This window comes from Camponotus vicinus, unplaced genomic scaffold (genome assembly GCF_025532165.1).
Source record: "Camponotus vicinus isolate PSW18456_S1 unplaced genomic scaffold, iyCamVici1.0 SCAF_7, whole genome shotgun sequence".
Classification (NCBI taxonomy): Eukaryota; Metazoa; Arthropoda; class Insecta; order Hymenoptera; family Formicidae; genus Camponotus; species Camponotus vicinus.
The window spans coordinates 6,998,274-7,018,941 of record NW_028141979.1 but is presented as its reverse complement, the minus strand read 5'-3'; the positions used below and the strand labels follow the sequence as shown (position 1 = coordinate 7,018,941).

General features: G+C 30.1%; 1 protein-coding gene across 12 annotated transcripts in view; it reads left to right on the top strand.

Moving 5' to 3' along the window:
* The window catches only part of LOC145975155 (alkaline phosphatase), a 196,406-nt gene that overhangs the window by 31,220 nt on the left and 144,518 nt on the right, over positions 1-20,668 (top strand). For all 12 annotated transcript variants that reach the window (XM_083105419.1, XM_083105414.1, XM_083105410.1 and 9 more), the window contains one exon: positions 812-1,059. In XM_083105419.1, the coding sequence (XP_082961545.1) occupies positions 812-1,059 (248 nt within the window). The remainder of the gene's footprint in view (positions 1-811; positions 1,060-20,668) is intronic.

Genomic DNA, 20,668 nt, shown 5'->3' with positions numbered 1-20,668 from the left:
AAAATCAATAACGATATCTTTTATATCATACATTGTACATCACATATTTTTTATATCACATACTTTTCGCACAGTAAAAGATTATGTTATAAAGAGTCAAAGGGATTTTTTCCTTTTTATTCAGAGTCGGCGATTTACGTTAAATAAAAGATAAAATAAAATAATAATTTAATAAAAGATAAAAAAAATTCAATAGAAAAATAAGCGATAACATAAGTATGTCTTTATTTGTCTTATTAGATTAATATTAATTCAAATTTAGGAAATAAAAGTTGATTTGTTAGAATTTTTTTTAAAGTAGCAAACGTTATATGTTTAAATTTACGATGATGATGTTTTATTTTATAATTGTATCAATATTGATATAATTATATCTACTACATACGATTGAAAGTCTTAAGTATCGTTCGATCAACTCGTATTTAATAGTCAAATCTTTCTGTAATATTTAAAATACGTATCTTTTCATGTTTATGCAATTATAAAATTCCTCAATAAATTATTATGCGAAGAAATGGAAAAAAATGGCACGAATTGCACGTCATAAAATCTCTCTGTCAATGCAATCGTACCGAAAGTGGCGTATTTCTGATTGTACATTATAATACATATCGCGGCTATTTTATATTATATTCATATTATTATATTTATATTATATTTATATTTTATATATACGTATCGCGACTATTTTATATTTATATTTTATGTATATGTATCGCGGCTATTTTATATTATTTTCATGTTATTTTATTATATTTATTATGTTTATATTTTGTATTATTATTTTATATTATATTTATATTATTCGCAGAGAGAGAGGTCTGGTATGAAGCGGCGACGCGGGCAATCGAGGCGCGGATCAGGGCGGCAGCGAGTTCCAGCGTGAGCGGCACGACGCCGCCGGCGGGGGTGGCGCGCGGCGTCGTCCTCTTCGTCGGCGACGGCATGGGGATGAGCACCCTGACCGCGGCGAGGATTCTTTCGGGTCAGCGTCGCGGGAATCCGGGCGAGGAGACGCAGCTCGCGTGGGACAACTTCCCGGCGGTGGCGTTGGCGCGGGTGAGTACTGAAAATGAAAAAAAGAGAAATGTAGATTTTTCTCCCCTCTTTCTTTCGCGAAGAGAGAACGAGACGCGAGCCATAAAACTGGCGTTTCACGTGCATGAAATTCACAGTAAATTTGAATCGGGTCGCAAATTTCTCTGTCAGATTTGCGCATGTAAGATCGACGTTTTACGGATACGCCGAATTGGCGATAAACTTGAAATTGACATGTGTCGTTCGAGTAATGAAAAAACGGGCGTTGTGTAAAATAAGTTAAATTCAGTAAAATCTGAATTTCCCAATATTTCATATTTTATGAACAGCGCTTTAATGTTTTTGCCCTTTTGTAGGATAAATATTATAGGATTATTTAGTACAATAGTATAATAAAACGATGATTATATCTCGGATATTGATTTTCTTTGACTGATTGAAATCTTTATTTTAAATCAACGTTCCATTGTTATATTACATTTTCATTTGATTTTTGTTTGTTTGAAAATTTTGTTGCGAATAAACGATAACAAATGTATTATTTTTAGATTGAGCAAATATTTGATGTTTTATTACATATACTATACAATCTGCTCTGTAGACTCGAGAGACTTTGAAGAATCGGATATTATTTTTCAGAATATACTTTCTTTAATATAATTTTTTTAAGAAATAATTAGATAATTATGTAAAGTTATATCAAATTAAAATTTTATTGAAATTCAAGTCCACATGAAATAAAATAAAGAATGAGAGTTATCTGTTTGCATCGAATAAAATCAAACTTGGATCAATAGTTTTTAATTAAGAAGCTTTTGCTGTCTTGACGTTTTTCTCAACTAGGCTGCTATTGCAGCCCTTTTTATAGTCGAAAGTAATTACGGTGCTTATACGATACTCCATACGCGATATCCGTACGAATTATATCGCTGAAAACTATCGTGCAAACGTGTCCTTTTTCCGATCACGACGTGGATAACATCGAGAAATCGCTGATATTCGCTTATAATAAGCGGTACGCGCGAAGGAAAATCCAATGTGCTGAATTCACTTCGTTAAGGCAGCAGTAGGGTATTTGCATGCAAATTTAATCGAAACGCGCGTATACGAATTTCTATGTGGATTACAGATTGCGTATTCGTATTTTAATTAAGTTCACGGTCAAGTATTGGTTTGCGTTCATTTTTTTTTGTTTATAGGTATCCTACACATTGCAAATTAAAATATAAATATGTATTGTTAGTTGCTATTTTCAATGCAAAATTTATTAATCCTGTTTCATCAACGATTTCGCTCGAATTCTTTCGCTTGATTTTTATCCTATAGCGTTTATTACGCCTTTTCTGGTTAATTCTCTTTCGAATTTCTCTTTATTTTTTCCGGAAGAAAAACTTTTGTCAAAGACTCTTTGGGATCGGGCAGACCGCCTTTATATTGCTTGGAAATTTACTTATTACTGGCAGTCCTTCGTCTTCGTAACAAAATTGAAGGTTTACAATTTCCTCTGTCAATTTTCATAATTCATAATTAGTTTGATAAAATGAAGATTGCCCGGGAAAGAGAGTAAATACTCGGATATTTTCTTTGATCTTGCAAGTGGCAAAGAATCATCATAAGGACAGAATATCGTTGTACTTTATGCATTATTTTCCTTATTTATTGTGGTATTTTGCCACAAAATAAACAAAACTGAAATTTCAATAGAGATTAAAAAACATTCATTTGTTAGGATTTTATATAATAAATATAATGTATTATCTTTTTTAATTTAATTTTCTAATTATATTAAAATTTTGTTTCTCTATATACAAGATAATTGACTAACTCTTTTGAGAAAAAGGAAAAAAGAGATTTTAAAAATATTTTTAAAAACTATTTTAATTATGCATGTAATAAATGAAATGAAACAATTTAATTTAGATTTATTTTAAATTTTTAATAATAAAATAGAGTGCTATTTATGTGTTAATTTTAAGTAATTAAATAATTAATAAGAAAGATATTATTTTTTTATATAACTGAACTAATCTTAACTGAATTATAGAAGAATTCAATTTAGGACTTATTTACATCAAAAATACTTTATATAAATTTCTTAAAGAGTTTTTATTAAAAATGACGTTTGAAGATATTTAATACATATTATATTTTTAAAATTATATGTCAAGAGTTAATATTATTAATGTCAAAAATGCACTATTATTAAATCACTCTCTATTTCGTAACTTTTAATTATATGTATTTAATTATATAAATTTAATTATATGTATTTAATTATTTTTTCTCCCTTTTCATTTCAAATAAAAAATAGTGGAACATTATTTCAAAGCAAAAATAATGATAATATTTGTAATAATTATTTTATATAACATATGATTTAACAAAAAATTTTATATAACATATGATTTAACAAAAAATGTTTTTTGAATTTACGAAAGAGAGATCATCTCTTATAATTTTTTTGGATATGATTCTAACTTCGAAGAATTGCACTATATCCCAATTTTGAAAAATTTGCTACTAAAGTTGCAAAAAAGATATTTAATGTATTTTATTATGTTACAACTATAGGATGTGTTGAAGAAGTTTTGTTGTAATCAAAGTTAAATATGTTGTTAAGATTTTCAGCTTTCAAAAGAATTGCCGATTATAATTAATTAGAAATTCATGATTAAATGTAGATTTTATTCTAAAAGTTACGAATAAATTTCTTTTGAGGGCTAAAAGTTTTAGCAACATACTTAATCTTTATTGCAATAAAATTCAAATATGTCACGTTTTATAGCTATACCATAATAATTTGCATTAAAATATCCCATTTTTGTGTAATTTTAATTACAAATTTCTTAAAATTGTGTGATCTTTGATGGGAACAATTTAAAAATCGGAATTATATTTAGTATAAAAAAATACAGAAAATTATAATTTTTTTATGTTTTTCATTAAAAACTCTATTTCATTAAAAACTCTATAATATTAAAAATATTATTTCTATAAAATAAAGCGTAACAATATAATCTTTGAGCAGCAAAAGACTATTGTACGCAGCCGAGATGAAGGTACATTTTCAGACTTGAAATTATACATACTGGTATAGAAGCGATTTGCTGTCAAAACTCGTTTTGTGTAAGGGGATTCAAAATATCTATCACGGATGATATTGGTGTTTGCGCACGAATTTATGTATGTATGTATATGTACGTGTATGTGTTATCCCTTGCGCGTCCGTTTATTTCACGTGCAGCGTTCTGTTTTCCATCTACCGCGTTTCAGGTATGGTTCTTCCGTATCTTCCATATCTTCGGATCTCTCTTCCGTACCTTTCATTCTCTCCCCGAGAACGCGGGGGACGCGTGTCTCGAAGCTATTGAGAATATAAAGTACAAAACTTTTCAAGTAAAATCCCTGTGGATTTCGTGTATTCGCTCTGCACTGATTACAGACCTGCTTATTATCCATTGATATAATCTTGCTTTTCATTCTCTCCAGCTAGAACTGAAAGTCGATGCGAACATTTGAATCCGTAAGATCTTGAGAATAAAAGCTCGCTCATATAATGACGTTTGGATGTCGCGGAAACTTTTCTCTTATTATTTAACTCAGTCGCCTCTCTTTCTCTTTTTGCGATCAATTTAGAGGAAAGAGAGAGGAAGAAAGAATATAATGAATAAGCATTAAACTTTTGGTTTTCGTGGTTTTCTCAAGCAACTTACATTATTTTGACGGTAATTTAATTTATCGAATTATCTTTTGGAGGCTTAAATATTGTTTTTGCGAATTTAAGGAAACAATGCATGCGGATCATTTCCTTTCTCGTAATTTTTTTTGTCCTTTGTCAAGTGGTATTACAGTTTCCTGTTCCTCTCAACCTTTTCCTCCAGCACTCTTCTGCTTATATGACATACATCTGAGGAAGGTTGTTGGTCGGAAACAAAGTTGCTTGAATAGTCCCTTGAGAACTTCCTCAGGGGACTAGACCGGCGTTGATAGGGGACTTGTTTATTTTCGTGTGGACATAAAAGCAGGACAGCGTATGCAGCGGTTTATGAACAAAAACAAAGTGGAAGTACAAGTCGTATTATGTAAATATGGGTTTTAGGAAGCCATATTTAGTTTGTTTGAAGTGAACTAGTTTGTTTACCGTTAAACTACTGAGCGTGTTTACTTGCATGTAACATAATATGGAATTTGTTTTATTTTAACGATTAAATTATAATTTAGTAGGAATTAGAAGGCATTAACTTTTATCTTGATAATAAAGAGAGATCGACAAATCCTTAGTCCCTAGTTAGGGAAAAGTTAATGTTCTGTTAATTATGAATATAATTGTATTTATGAAATTAAGAGAGTTTTTATGGCTTTTTTCATATAATCAATTATATAGAAATCATGATATAAGTTAAAAGATGTAATCATTTTAAATTAATTATAAAATCGATTTATTTCTATTTTTTATTCATAACGTCTCTTACTTTATTATCTTTTTTAAAATATCTTAAAATAGTTTTTGACCTTCTATCAAACGCGTAAATTATCGTGCATATACACAAAACGAATTAAAAGATATATTATTTATAAATATTAATAATATATTTATTATTATAATTAATAATTATTATTTTTGCTTTTCTGAATGTTCATCACATATGTCGTGTGAAATCAGTTGTTAACTTTAAACGGACATCAAGCGATTATTAAATTACATGACACCTGCACGATTGAATATACACTTCGACGATCGCTCGCTCATCACCGTGAATTTAACAATTTATCCTCGAAATATCTAGCATGTGACATTTATCAGGATAATAATTAATTGTGGGTTACGTAGGCGCGGATGACTAATAGTTAAGCTGCCTCGACGTATCGAACTGACATCGATCATTCGCGTATTTGCTACTTTTAAAATCCTCGCAAAATAAATTGTTATCCGGCTATTTTGAAAGCAAAGCTTGTTGTTAGATTGCTGCGGATAAAATAGCTACTTTTCACTAAGTTAAAGATTTGATTACTTCTCATGTGAGTTATACACAAAATATATAATTGTGTATAATTATATATTATAAAATTATGTATCAATTATATACATGTCTTATGAAAGCTCATTTAAAAGGAATCAATCGTTCATAATTCTTTATTAATTTTTTCACGTAATTTTGAATCTTTCACATGTTTAAACAATTTTTTAGCAATACCTTTTAATTATTGTATTTTTTTCTTATCAGCATTGAAAATATATGAAATTTTATCATATATCATATCATTTTTCTGACAAAATACTATACTTATGATTTTTTTCTTAATTTTTATAAAAAGCCAGTACTGAGAAAATTAAAAGTATGATCAAGTTGACGAGCAGTAAAAAATTATATATACTATTTTGTATTAAAATCGTATAATTAATAAATATTAATATTATAAATTATATAATTTATAAATATTATTAACATATCGAGAAAAATTTAAATATATATTCAATAATATCAATTTGTCATAAATTAATGTCTTGTGTAAGCGAATGAAGGTACTATGTATGAATACAGGACAATACGTACCGAATGATTCATGAAAAATTACGTTGCGCCTTTTTTACGCTGCACTGCATGTCTTTACAACTAATGCACACAGGAACGGACACGACGAAAATAGATTAAAAGTACTAATAACGTTTTTCTGTTTTATGAAAAGAAGAATTAGCGGGAGATACGTGCATTACGTGAATTATTTAAATCACTATAGCATAAAATATGCTGCGAAATATTCTATAAAGATTTTCGTTGACGTGTGCTGATTAAGTTATTCTTTCGTGATGTGAGTATTATATTATGCGTCATTAAATTTTTTAATCCTCTTTTTTTTACATCTCTAGTGCGAGAGAGATACAAAGAATCGAGCACTGAGATAAAGCGAAAGCCAGTACGGCGAGATTCCCTTTCCGGTGCGCAAACATAAAAATAATTCCACACTCAAAATGCCCCTCTGACACGTTTTTCATCGCAAATTGCGTCAATTTAATCGAGGCACGGTCTGCTAAATATCGGACAAATTGCGTGAAATTTACAATCGCGCATTTCATTTCGCATCGCTTTTGCCGTAAAGTTTTCCCCCCGACCTATTTTCGAATAATAACATTTAAGAGGAAACTGTTTTAGATGATATTAAAACGCGGAGGTATTTTGAGAGAGATGCGGATAATTTATTTAAGATTCATAAATACGTATTAAATTCAGTTTTGTTATATAGAAGCAAAAAGAGTACATATGTATATTGGAAAAGAAATGCTAAGTATTATCAGCTTTCAAGACTTTAACCATTTTTTTTTATGATAAAAGTTGGAGATTTATTCACGCAGTAATAGCATCTCCATAGTTTGACGCCGGGAATATTTTAAAGGAACATCTTTAATTCCGAATTCAAATATATTGCAACTCTTGCTTCCATCAACGCGATTACGATTGTTAAACTTAAAATCTAAGATAAAAAGGAGCCATTATTCATGGAATTATCAATTCGAGTAAGAAGTTGAAAAAGCTGCGGAAATAGACTCTTAAAATATTAAAGAACTCTTTTTACCTCTGAATTTAGCATGCTGCGTTTTATGCAAATACGACGAAAAGATGTTTATTTATAATATTAAATGTAACGTAACATCTTAACACATATTTAACTATGATAATTGATATCTTCGAAATTTATAACATACTCTTTTTTCGATTCAGACTTTGGAACACATTATTCACGCGGGGTTAATCTCAACATAAGTAAAAACACAATAAATCTGGCAGGAGTTGACGCTGCCGACGCGATAGAGCACCGAGATTTTCTCTTTTCCTGTCTGTGTGTATGCATAACACGTTCCGTGCATATTGCGATTCCGCGAGATGTTTCCATCCAGCAGCCGCGATCTCCCCGGACGGCCGAAAAGCGAAAATACATTGTAACAAATGACTTGTTTCCGGCGACCGAGGCGAGCACGTATCGTAAACAAATGAAGGGTCGGGGACAAACTAATGAAACTTGCAAATCGATCACGTAGCGGGGACCAACGAGAAATTCGCAGTTTGATGGCATCGCGGCTCCGATGAGCGTTTTGTGAAACAATAATCCGGGCTCGTCGAAACAAATTAGTTGTAATATTTCACGCGAAGAAAATACGATTAAATGTGACAGCTCTCTGAATTTACGTCTCAAACAGATGAAATGCATTCGCGCATGCGTTACATTCCATAATGCATTCGATAATATTATATTAATACGATATATAATCAAATTGCGGTAGAACGCAATTTACAAATGTCTAATGTAAGCTTGCATTTGTGCAGTTCGTTGACAGCGAGAATTTTCGCTCATCGAAGATTTTGGTGCGCCCAATGTTTTTATTGACGCAGAATTTCCTTGACAATAAAGGCTCAATAATTTACTTAATTTCCTTGTCATGAAAGCAAAAAATATCACCGTGTAAGAAAAAAATAATTTTATATCCTTGCAACATTTTTTTGGCAACTTTTAATAGAAATTTGTAATCCTTAATTGTAAATATCTATTTATATTTTTTTACGCAATGTATATTTTTTGTTTTTTGTTTATTTAGAAGGCTGCACATAACAACAATTCCTTTAACAATGCAAATGTTCGAAACGATATTTTTATGCGACATTAATTCTCATGAAATATCATGAAAATTCTTTTTTCTCTTGACATAAAGCTAACATTTGTATTACTTGCTTCAATGAATATTTATTTACATACTGTCGCGCATTGAATAAATAAAACTTTATTTCATAACATTTTTTGACATATGATAATATATATATAGCTTTCTTTAATTATTTAAATTCTTGATAACATATTATATGTATTACTCGATCTCTTAAATTATTTTTAATCTCATCCATAACTTAAAATTAAAACAAAGATTTAAAATTTAATTCGTAGATTCAGAATATATCAAGAGAAATAAATTTTGGTTATTTTTTATCTTATTTTAGAATCTATATATTATTTTTAGAATTTATTACTTATCGTCACATTTTTGGATAACTTCTTAATAATTAAAATTTAATTTACAATTAAACTACATTTCATGAATATATTATTATTATTACCTTTACCATTTGAATATTTTATCATTTGAATCATTTATTATTTCTCTGTTGGGTGTCAGTTGAACATTACATCAGGCGAAGTACGTGTATTGAAACAAATAGAATAACAGATAGCTGCGATATCACTCTCATGAATCATGCTGGAATGTGTTTCACGCATATTCCGATTGTTCTGTAACGCTTAAGATAGATTTATATTTATAGCCTTCGTGATCTTAACGCGTGTAAGCTAGATTGTATAGAATATTTGAATAATCGAAAATGTATCGAACATACTCGACAATTAGTGGATGATATATATATAATGGTAATTAATATTAGTGATATCGCATCGAACTAATATGTAAACATCATTTCGCCAACTTTATATTATTAATTTTTGTAATTCTTTATAAACAATATAAATAATTAAAAATAATAACCATATTTATTTAATTCTTCTGAAAATGGTATTTCGAGATTTTCTTCCTTATTTTGTTATATTGGCGCTTGTTATCTTGCGTATGTGCCGACTTCTATTTGCGAAGAAATTGGATTTAAGAGGCACGCGCCTCATAATCTCTTTTCGACTACGCTCGGAAAATCGCATCTTCGGGAAGTTGTTTGAAAATGCCCTTTATTAAAGTTCTTCTGTTTACTTTTTCATATTTGATCGTTGCTACTTTCATGGATTTGCTTCCTACAGGCTTCTACATCTTTAAAGCGTTACCTCTGCTAAACGCTTCACATTTTTGCATGAGCACTTTTAGAATAAGCGTAAAGCCAGATAATAGAAATTGTAAATTTCCTGGTGAATTTCTTAAGCGAAAAGAGGGTAATTACATGTACATCTAGCAATCCTATCAGCTAACAATTGTGAGCAGATTATTAAGGACAATGATAAAATTTTAATTGAGAATATTAAAATTTTGTTATTTGAGTGCATTGAAATTTTAAAATTTTCATATAAATTTGACAGGTTTTATAAACAATAATAATTTTTCTCGCGATTAATATCTTCTCTATACGATAATTTTTGCAATTATAAATTAGATCATTATTACTTATTAAATAAAAGAGTATCACACATATGATTAATTTATTTTAAAAAAATAATAAATTTATTTATTTATTATAACATAAGTATGGATTATATTTTGCACTGATACACAGAAGTAATACTCAGAAGTACTAATACACAGAATATTAATACATAATACACAGAAGTAATAGCGATGCATTAATATATGATTTGATAATATTCACTCGACATTTTAGAGTATTCCATAGCATCCTTCAAAGCCACTACACTAAGCTTGTAGGTTTCCTTTCTTATTTGAATCGTCTTGTAATAATTCTCCAACGCAATATTGTCGAGGCATATTCTTCGCTAATGATATATTATATCAGTGATATATGATAATATGATATAATTATGATGTGCTTTAATAACTCTTTGTGCTTTCAAATATAACGAGCTGTAATGTAAGTGAAGAAAATTATCAGTTTTTAGCTTTAAAAGCTAAATATGGAATGAATTAATCAAAGGAAAAAATAATTAAATTGCTAATAAGAAAAATTAATAATCAATATAAATCACGTTCCATTATTATCGCACAAGAAAAAGGAAACTAAAACTGTAAGAAATTAATTCCAACAATTTTAATAAGAGAGTAAATTTACAAAATAATTGATAACGATAAAACGCTGATTATTAATATTGATTTCTTAAAGCAGATAATATAAGAATATATCTCTGTTAAACTGGTAGACGGATTAGTAGTGTAAGTACTTTTTTCGTCAGACAATGTGTCAACATTGAAAGATGATGTTAAAGCAAAGACTTTCTTACTTATTATTCTTAATTTATACTGATACATCTGCGATAATAATAAAAAGACGTGATTTCATATTGATAATTTATTAATTCTCTAATTAGCAATTTATTTATTTTTTTCTTTGATTAGTTCATTCTATATTTAGCTTTAAAGCTGAAAGCTGATAATTTTCTTCATTTACGTTATAGCTTATATTTTTTCTTCAATATATAGTAAAATATTTATAAAATATTCATAAAATATTTCACGTACATTTTTGAAATTTTCATTAATTCTTGCATGTTTTTGGCTAGAACTTTATAATTAAATAAAAAAATGCATCCATTCGCCGCGTATACATATTGCAAGATAATATTTTGTTTAATGAGAGGGATAAAACACTTTGCTATAGAATCAGAATTATCTAGTCGAATCTTCCCTTCTATTGTTCCATTACATCCTATTCTCTTGCGTACTGGCAATTAAAGTACGCGGACGCGATTTGCATACGCACGTGTTATCGTGACGTTAGTGGATGTAAACTTCGGCGGATTGCCGAGCAGCCAGTATTTCCTGCGACGAAAGTTTCGCATCAGCTTCTGTTTCAGCGGTTAATACGATAGATTCCCGAAGGATCGGCTAATCGTATGCATCATCAGATAGTTAGTAAACATGTTAATGAAGATAAAGTATAGAGACGGGAAGGGGTAATGAAATTAAGGATTAAATAAGGCGCATAATAAGAAATGCAGAAAGAAAATATTAAGAGTCGATGATTTCGAAACTGTGGCATCGTAAGCGACAAAATAAGTGAAAAAGTTTTTTGGAACTTACATTCGAACTGATGACTTTTCGTCAATAAAACTAGATCATAGTTTGTAACAGACTTACAGAACATGCCAGAAACTATATTGGGAAAGGAACGAGTTGGAAAGTCAGTAACCGAACTTTAGTCACTGAAGTTGCAACTGTCAAAACAGTGCCAAATTATAAAAATCGCACTTTTGTGGAGTATTTTATGTAACGAAGAACTTGTGTTAATCATATAATCTCTGATATGTTTTGTAATTCTTTTTTATTGAACTATGATAGGTTTATTTGAAAAAATTATTTATTCAGTCAATGAAAAAATAACTTTGGAAGTTACTATTATTTTATTCTACGACAATTTAATGATAATATAAAACATACATATATATTACTGATTTATAAAATCTTTAATTATTATGAATATAAATTGTTTTAACTTTTTATCAATTCTATAAGCTCTAAAATATTGAACAATAGTAAATATAAAGAATGCAAGTGCGCGAATAAACTGTTTGGAAATTAATATTTTTAAATACAAGTCAAAAGTAATCAAATTAAAAACAATTATTATATATATTATATTTTTCTAAAAAAGAAAGAGAGAGAAAGAGAGACATAAATCTACTTAAATATATTGAATTTAGGGACACCCGAAATGAGAGAAATTTTATTTTAGCTCGTAGCTTCTGTTACGATTGCACGATTTTATTGTATCAAGAAGATCAATCTTCTCAATTCACATATATTTTATAGCGAAGGAGGCACCGTATACAATCCATGTCAACTTTAATACTCTTTGACACTCATAAAACTAACAGTATGCATCTGCTTTATATTCATGAATTCGTCACCTAGGCTGATTTCTGCCGTCGAAGTTTCTATTCCCGCGGCGGATATTAAAATGATAACGGTCCGGCTAATACGAGAATAGGAAACTATGGTTAATCATTTCGTCCGTTTCTCGATTTTGTTTAATGAGCCTACAATTTTAAACGATCACATGCCGTTATTACAATGCAATTTAAGAGTGGAATAGTGATATAAAAATCTGCAATAAGTTATTTAAACGAAATGCAAATGTAAAACTCACATTCTCCCAAATTTTTCGATAAAAAAATAAATAAATAAATTAAATAATTAAATTAATTTGAAAATTTTATAAATAATTTGAGATTTTTCTTTTCATGATATTGGAATTTTTTTCAGAATTTATCAACTTTTTCAAATTAATATGGATAAATATATTTTATTTTATATCTCTCGAGATTTATATATATATATTTTATATCTCTCGAATTTTTCGTGAAATTATTACAGGTTTCGCGTATTTTATTATTTATATTTATGCTAATGATGATTGATTATGCGCTAATTGTCGGTCGCTGCATTCGAATTTATGTATTATTGATTTGTATTTAAATTATATTAATAACTTTGGCACATAAAATGGCAATTTAATGTGAATGACAGATACCGAAATTACCGTTTTTTTACGAAATTTAATATTGATCGTGATTTAAACATTGCAGAGAGCTGTCAATTGCAAGATTGTTATATTTACATTATAATTTTCTCAATATTTATCGCATATTTAACGGCTTACTATAATTACATGTGCAAGATGCATTTCATTGCAATACTTTCCAGATTATCGCGTGGGTTTTAGCGCTCTTAACGTTGGTAATACTCGTGCTAATCCGCATTCATTAAACGAAGCATTAACGATGGTAATTAACTTCATTTGTTATGTTAAGCTTCTATAAGTCCGCCAACGCTTACTAGTCGCGTACACACGATTTTTTGAAACCAAACCGCCGCAATTAGTGTATATATATATATATATATATATATATATATATATATATATATATAAGGATTAGAAATATTCATTAAAAAACTATTAAGCACTTAAAATATTTGATTGCTTTGAATGTCTCGTTCTACAAAAGTTTTTTTGTAATAAAACCAAGTTTAATAAAATAAATTTCGATCAATTAAAATATGTATGCCATAAGAATGTGGTATAAATTCTTTTATAAAATAATGAGAAGTTTAGTTTTGCAAAAAGAGAATCTTAAATATTAAAATTAACAGGTGTTATGTTATATTAATATAAAAGAAATAATATTAGTACGCAAATTTTAACGTTAGAAAAATTCCAACATGAAGAAATTCTTACTTTTTTTTATAAAATATTTAAAGTCTAAAATACACACACACACAATTTAAAAAATTAGTCTCTCACTGTAAAAACATGTACAGATTTTTAACATAAATTATATATTTTTTATTTAGTGTTTTTAGATAGAGATAATTTCAGATTCACGGATATCTAATTTCTTAGAAGTGAATATATTTTATTTAAATATATTTTAGACCTAAAATTTTTTATGCTAAATTATTAATACTAAATGCTCGTTCGATAGCATACATTAATAAGTCGCAATAAATATTCTTATCTCTTTCGAGGCGTAAATCCTTTGTTAACTCCCGTTAGAGTCTCCTAAGCGGAACAATAGATTGTCCTGGAAATCCCACCGCGACCCATCATGGCTCACCAACGAGATCAATCTTTCTTTCTCAAGACCTTTGAACCACGATCGATCGATTGATAACATAAAACGATGTTAAAATGGAGCTTACTAGATTTACATGTGAAACGATCATGTATAAGATTAATAAAAAAGGTTGATCGGAAACAAAATTGTCTATAAAACAGAATCTGATAATTACTAACATAGTTAATTGACATTATAGTTGATGTTATAATTAATAATTAGGGAGGATAGTCTTACAGTTGTGTTACTTTACTATCTATCTAAACTTGGCTGTGTTGAAACTAAGAGCAACGTAAGAGAAATCAATCTCTGCACTGAGAGAATAATTAACACACGCGAACTCTATAAGATTATCAGAGAAAGAGAGAGAGAGAGGAGAGAGAAAGAGAGAGGAAGAGAGAAAAAGAGGGAGACAGAGGGAAACAGAGAGAGAGAGAGAGAGAGAGAGAAAAGCGTAAGTAGATTAGTCGGCGAAAAGTTCAGACAGTTTCACTTACGGATTCAATGGCCGTGTAATCCACGCTTCGGGACGAGAAGACTGATGTGAATAGCTCCCGAGTGGCAAGGATGAACTGAACATCGAAGATGGAGAATGAGAGAGAGAGATAGAAAGAAAGAAATTTATATATATGGGTGTGTATGGTTTTGTATAGGGAAAGACAAAGACAATTTCTCTTAATGACTAATCGAGCTCTTTGAACGAATTTCTCTTCTTGTACAAACAAATAGCGTCGCGTTGGTCTGCAAACCATTTCTGCATTTAAATCAGGAGCGTTCCAGTGAACGTTTTCCGAGAGCCATGCATTTCTCATCGACATTAGCCATCGGACAGATATTAGTTTCGGTGAATTACGCGAAATGTAATTTCCACAATTACGGTCTCCTGTAATTTCAAGAAAATAAAACGTCCAATTGGAATTAATTCCAATTATATGTTCTTTTTATTCTATTTTTCTCGCGAACCATAGTTTCTTATTTCGATATAACTGAATAATTTTGTTTATCCAATCAAAGCACTATTATTAAAATACTATTGTATTGCGAGAGACAGAGGACAAATATAAGATTCTGAAAAATATGGAAATATCAACGATATTGCAAACGTCAGTGAGATTGTTGGAGTGATTATTAATCAGAGTCATTAATCAATGTTAATGTAAGGTATGATTTGTTAATGTAATGAATTGTATCGTGCTCGACGGATATTACTCGTTATCTGATGAGATGTTATGCGAAGGAATTGCGAGCATTTCCCAACTGGGAATAGAGAAATTTCCGGAATTGAGGGCAATTCTATCAACTGTGTCGCAATTGCCAGTATGAATTAATCTTTGATAGAAATCGCTCGGATAATGGTCCTTGATATTATACGTTGAATGATTCTTTACCTTTAATTTAAAACGTGCGATATGTGTGAATGTTCTTTTTTACGCTTTATAAATTCGCAGGAAAAGCGTAACGGGTAAATCTATTTTTCTTCCTGTACATCGTTTTATAGTAGGAGATGTGACCGTACAACCTATGGCAGAAATGCGCAGCAACCATTTTTCTTCCCCTTTTGTAAAATATGATACAGTCTGTATTATTTTCCCCATTATTATTATACTTTTGATAGTGTTATGTATACAGTATATTTTATAAAATTGTATTTCCTGAAATCTCTAATAAGATATATATTTTTAAATTTATATAAATTTATATAAATTATTTATTATATAAATTAGAGCTTTTAAATGTAACAATCATAAGCAAAATGAATTTTTTTCAAAATTATATTATGTATTTTTGAGAAAGGATATATGAATATTTAATACAAAAAGTGTATTTTTTTCTCGTAACAAATTTTAAAGAAAATTAAAGAATTCATTACTTATATATTATTAATTCTTATTTTAATAACAATTTAATGATGCAGATGTAAAGGAAAATAAAAATTAACGTTTAAATTTGAGAAAAATTGAGACATAGTTTGTTAGGATTAAAAATTTCTGGTATGATTAATTTATAATAAATAGAATTAGTACTTTTATATTGGAAATAAATGATTATAAGCTAATAACTTGGATTGTCGAGATTAAATCGCGTTTATGTAAAATTAATATATTTCTGAAAATATTATAAAGCAGCTGAATTATATTTTGACAACAAATTAGTAGGACGAATAATGTGACTTGAGATTATTTTAGCGTCAGCGTTACAGTTGAAAAGTGAGTTGAAATGCATTATGTGTAAAAGGCTCTAGGATGAATTGGTTACACGCAGTGTGTTTTACTCGGGCAAAGTTAACACCTATACCATCAAGTGTATGATGCCAAAATAGAACTACCTATCCCAATGACGTGCGGTTATATCCGAACAGAATATAATTATGCGGAAACATTCTGCCGTTTGTTTTCCAAATAGCGCTCTCGCCGTTCTCCTGATGAAATACGGTCGTTGAAATTGTAATTAATAGACAGCGCGGCGCGCGTAAATAACCGCGACGATATATACAAAACGGCGAGCCCCGGAGGAGTACACGTGAGAGAATACCTGGCAGAGATCCAGGATAATGTTTGGTACAATTCCTGGACACCGGTCCATCATCCCGAGCATCGTGAGATCGACATTCGAATAAGAAACGAGGTCGACGACCACAAAAAGCTCTTGCAAATACTGCGACAAGAGTTTTTTTTGAAAAATATTAAAATAGTAAGGGTTCGTATCGTCTTCTCTCCCACCTTCTGTCCTCATCTCGGTGAATTTTTCATTTGCATATCATGTAAATATTTAAATTATCTCAATTAGATATTTTTTTCTAAATAAAATTTATCTAGAGTCTTGAATTAATATTTCATTTAACAAAGGACCTATTTTCAATCATTAATTTTTTTCTACAAATTGATTGATACTTTATTTTCGAATCTCGCGATTTTATTATCTGTGGCGATGCTTTACCGTAAGGGAAATGAATCTTCCACTCTCTAATAGCTACACTCGTAAATAACGCTCGGTCATCCTAGATGAAAGTAATTTTTCCGATATCGTAGTTCATACGATTTTCCCTACCTAAATATCGACGATATTGGCCGGAAATTTACGAATTATCGAATCGCCTTTTCCTATCTAAAAACCGGCATTTTTCTGTAGCGGCTTAAAACGAAAGCAGTAAATTTATCGGCGAAACACCCCTTGCACAAATCGCTTTTTCTTGCAGCGTAAATTTTTAAGGATTCGTGAATTATCCATTAATGCTCCAGCTCTGCCGACTATAATTTACCGTGAACTTTTCGGAGAGATTCGCGAAAATAACGCAAAGAACGTTTCAAAAATATAAAATTATACAAGTGCGTCTTATATTATACGTTTAAAAAGAAAAATGCGTATTTCGATAATAAGTAATAGAATATATAGTTTGGAAATGTATAAATAGATGAAAATTTAACGCGAGATTTTTTATGAATGATCATTATATTTTTTTATTAAATTTTTATATATTAAATATAATAATTATTTATAATAATTATTTATTATATTTATTATATTATATATTATTTTTAACGTTGCTTTATGGCATATATATATATATATATATATATATATATATATATATATGTATATACATATTAAAATTGCATATTAAAAATGCGTATTAAAAATTAGATCTTTATTCAAGCATTAAATTCTAGCTTAAAGAAATATAAAGTTTTCTACACTTGCATAGCTACATCAATTGATTCAACTTAGACGTTTATATATTAATAATCATTCCAATATATCGTCCTGTTAAATGCTTGCATAAAATATATATTAATCTAATGCTAATCAATCTAATATATTAATTAATCAAAGATTCTCTCAACGTTCTGAAAATCATATAATCGAGAATCACCCTTTTGCGAATTCTTTTGGGAAAAATGTTTCGTTACGAAAAAGGAAAAAACGTAATAAAAAATTCCGTAATAAAAAATCCCGACGGAAGAGTGTGTTTTTTTTTCGTGTATGAAGAGAACAGACATTCTCTACCGGATTTTAAAAAAACGTATATAGCGTTTCCGACCGAAAACGTAACCGCGTCGACTTTTACATTTCCGGGATCGGTGCAATAGTCGCTTTCAAGAGAGACGTATTTTCTCTCCGAGGCGAGACGCGAAGCTTCGATCGGAGCCGTTAATGCCATGGTAGTAACTAGTGTGGATACCTTTGCTCTTGCATCTCTTTCACTCGTCCGTCTCTCTGTATGTGGCCAAGCTTTGGCATTTCGACGTAACTCGAGCGCGCGGAATAATCGGAATAGTTTCCGAGTGTGCGGTCCTTGGAAACATGCGAACAAGCGCTCAATTCCATTGGCCCCTTTCCGACGCAATGATGCTTTCGTCTACTTAGCAGTTGCATGTGCAAACGCAGCGTATATAGCGTCTATAATTCACGTGGTAACCGTCCAATTTCGCGTATATACGCGATTGATATTATTCACCCCTGCTGCTGACCTGAAACTTTCGGACGTCAGGCTCAAGATTGAGTCTTGGAATATTCTCGAGGTAGTTAGATAAATGATAGCGATGACAGAAATTACAGTTTTTCGAATAATGGGAATTAAAAAAAAATAGTGTATTCTCGAATTAAATATAAATAATAAGTCTTATAATTCCGATCGAAAACGATTACGTTATCGAAATATGATGGCTAAAATTTAGTCGGATTACGTGCGATTATAATATCGATTTATTGATAATTACGTTTCTTTTAAATCTTTTGCAAATATAGAGTAGATACATGTTATACACGTCGAGTATTTATTCACTGATTTATGCTATCAGCTGTGAACTAGTGTGACTCATGAATGGTGCCGGGTCTCGTACGTAAATTTGGTCTAGAACTTGCACATGACTGACTAATTGAGATTAAATGCGGTAATAATGCCGATATAAATCTTGCCTTGCCCTTCTCTGATATTCGTATTCGCTCCAATTACACAGGGAGTTTCAGGTACTACATAATCTCCCACGACAGACTTGCTGATAAATTTTGGAGTGATTTCTCTCCCTTTATAGAAAATCTTACGTCGAATCAGTTTTCGGCACTTTTTATCTTCCAATCTTAGTAGTAAATAATTCTCAAGAGTTAAAACGAAAGAAAGATTAAATAAAGAATGGTATACGCGATGATTTGTTTCGTTGTCTTTTCAAGATAAACGGATTTATTTTAATTTGATTTCAATGCGCAAAGAGAAAAAGAGCAATATTGTACATGTGTATACTTCTTAGACACATTTATTTTATGTCTTTAATATCGAATATACGATATTGATAATGCATATCCGATTAATAAATAAAACATGAGGAATTCTGGAAATAGAATTGGACATAGTTTTTTTTAAATGAATTATCTTTAATTTTATTTTTCTCGGATCTAAATCGAAACGGAAAAACAAGGATCCAGCGGAAAATTCAATTTCGAATTTCATGGCGATATCGATCTTTCGGCAAAACGTGCAACGCTTACACTTCCGTTCGTTTGCCTTCTGATATACTTGCGGTGTCATGCTCACTATAACGATCCTCGAAGAAATGCGTTAGCAAGTAACTACGTGCCAGTACTACTGCGAGCTGTTCTTCATGGTCGAATAAGTTTTCACCTCGAATGCTTTCGATTTCTCTCTCTCTCTTTCTCTTTCTCTCCTCAGGATAACTTTTCGATATCCGCTTTGCGGTTTTCTGTCGCGGGATCCTCGTTTGAAGTTCGACGCATTGGAAAGTAAACTTGGCTTTTACTCCGCATAACACGCATCATTGTCAGGCCAACGAAGCTGATATTTTTATACTCGTCTAAAGTCGCAAAAATACCATAACGAAATTATATATTTACATAAAGGAGCACGTTTTTAGTCTAAAACTACCTATCAAAAGATTCACTCATGCTGAAAATAGTCATCCGTTTAGGATATTTGCATCCAATACGAAAAGCTTTTGATGTGACAAAGCAAAATCTGTGTAACGTCCGGTATCTAATATTTAATTATGCAGGATATTTATCGCAAAGCATTGTCCTTGCTCTTAAGATTTATTCTTTCCTAACTAATTTTTATTGAGAATTTTTAATTTTTTTCCAACTTTTTAACGCTAGATATACTGGGTCATTTATAAAGTTGTAAATTAAAATTATACGGAAAAAAAAGTTTTAATATTTCGGCAAAACATCAAAATTTGCGCTATTTTCCATTATTAATAATTCGCCACTCAGAAATTAATAATTATTTCGACCTGTTTTTCCAACAAGAAAAATAAGTTTTAAAAATTATCTGATAACTCTAAAACGCCTAAAACACCTAAAACGTCTAAAACACCTTGTATAAAACTTATAATCTGGATAATAAATTGCC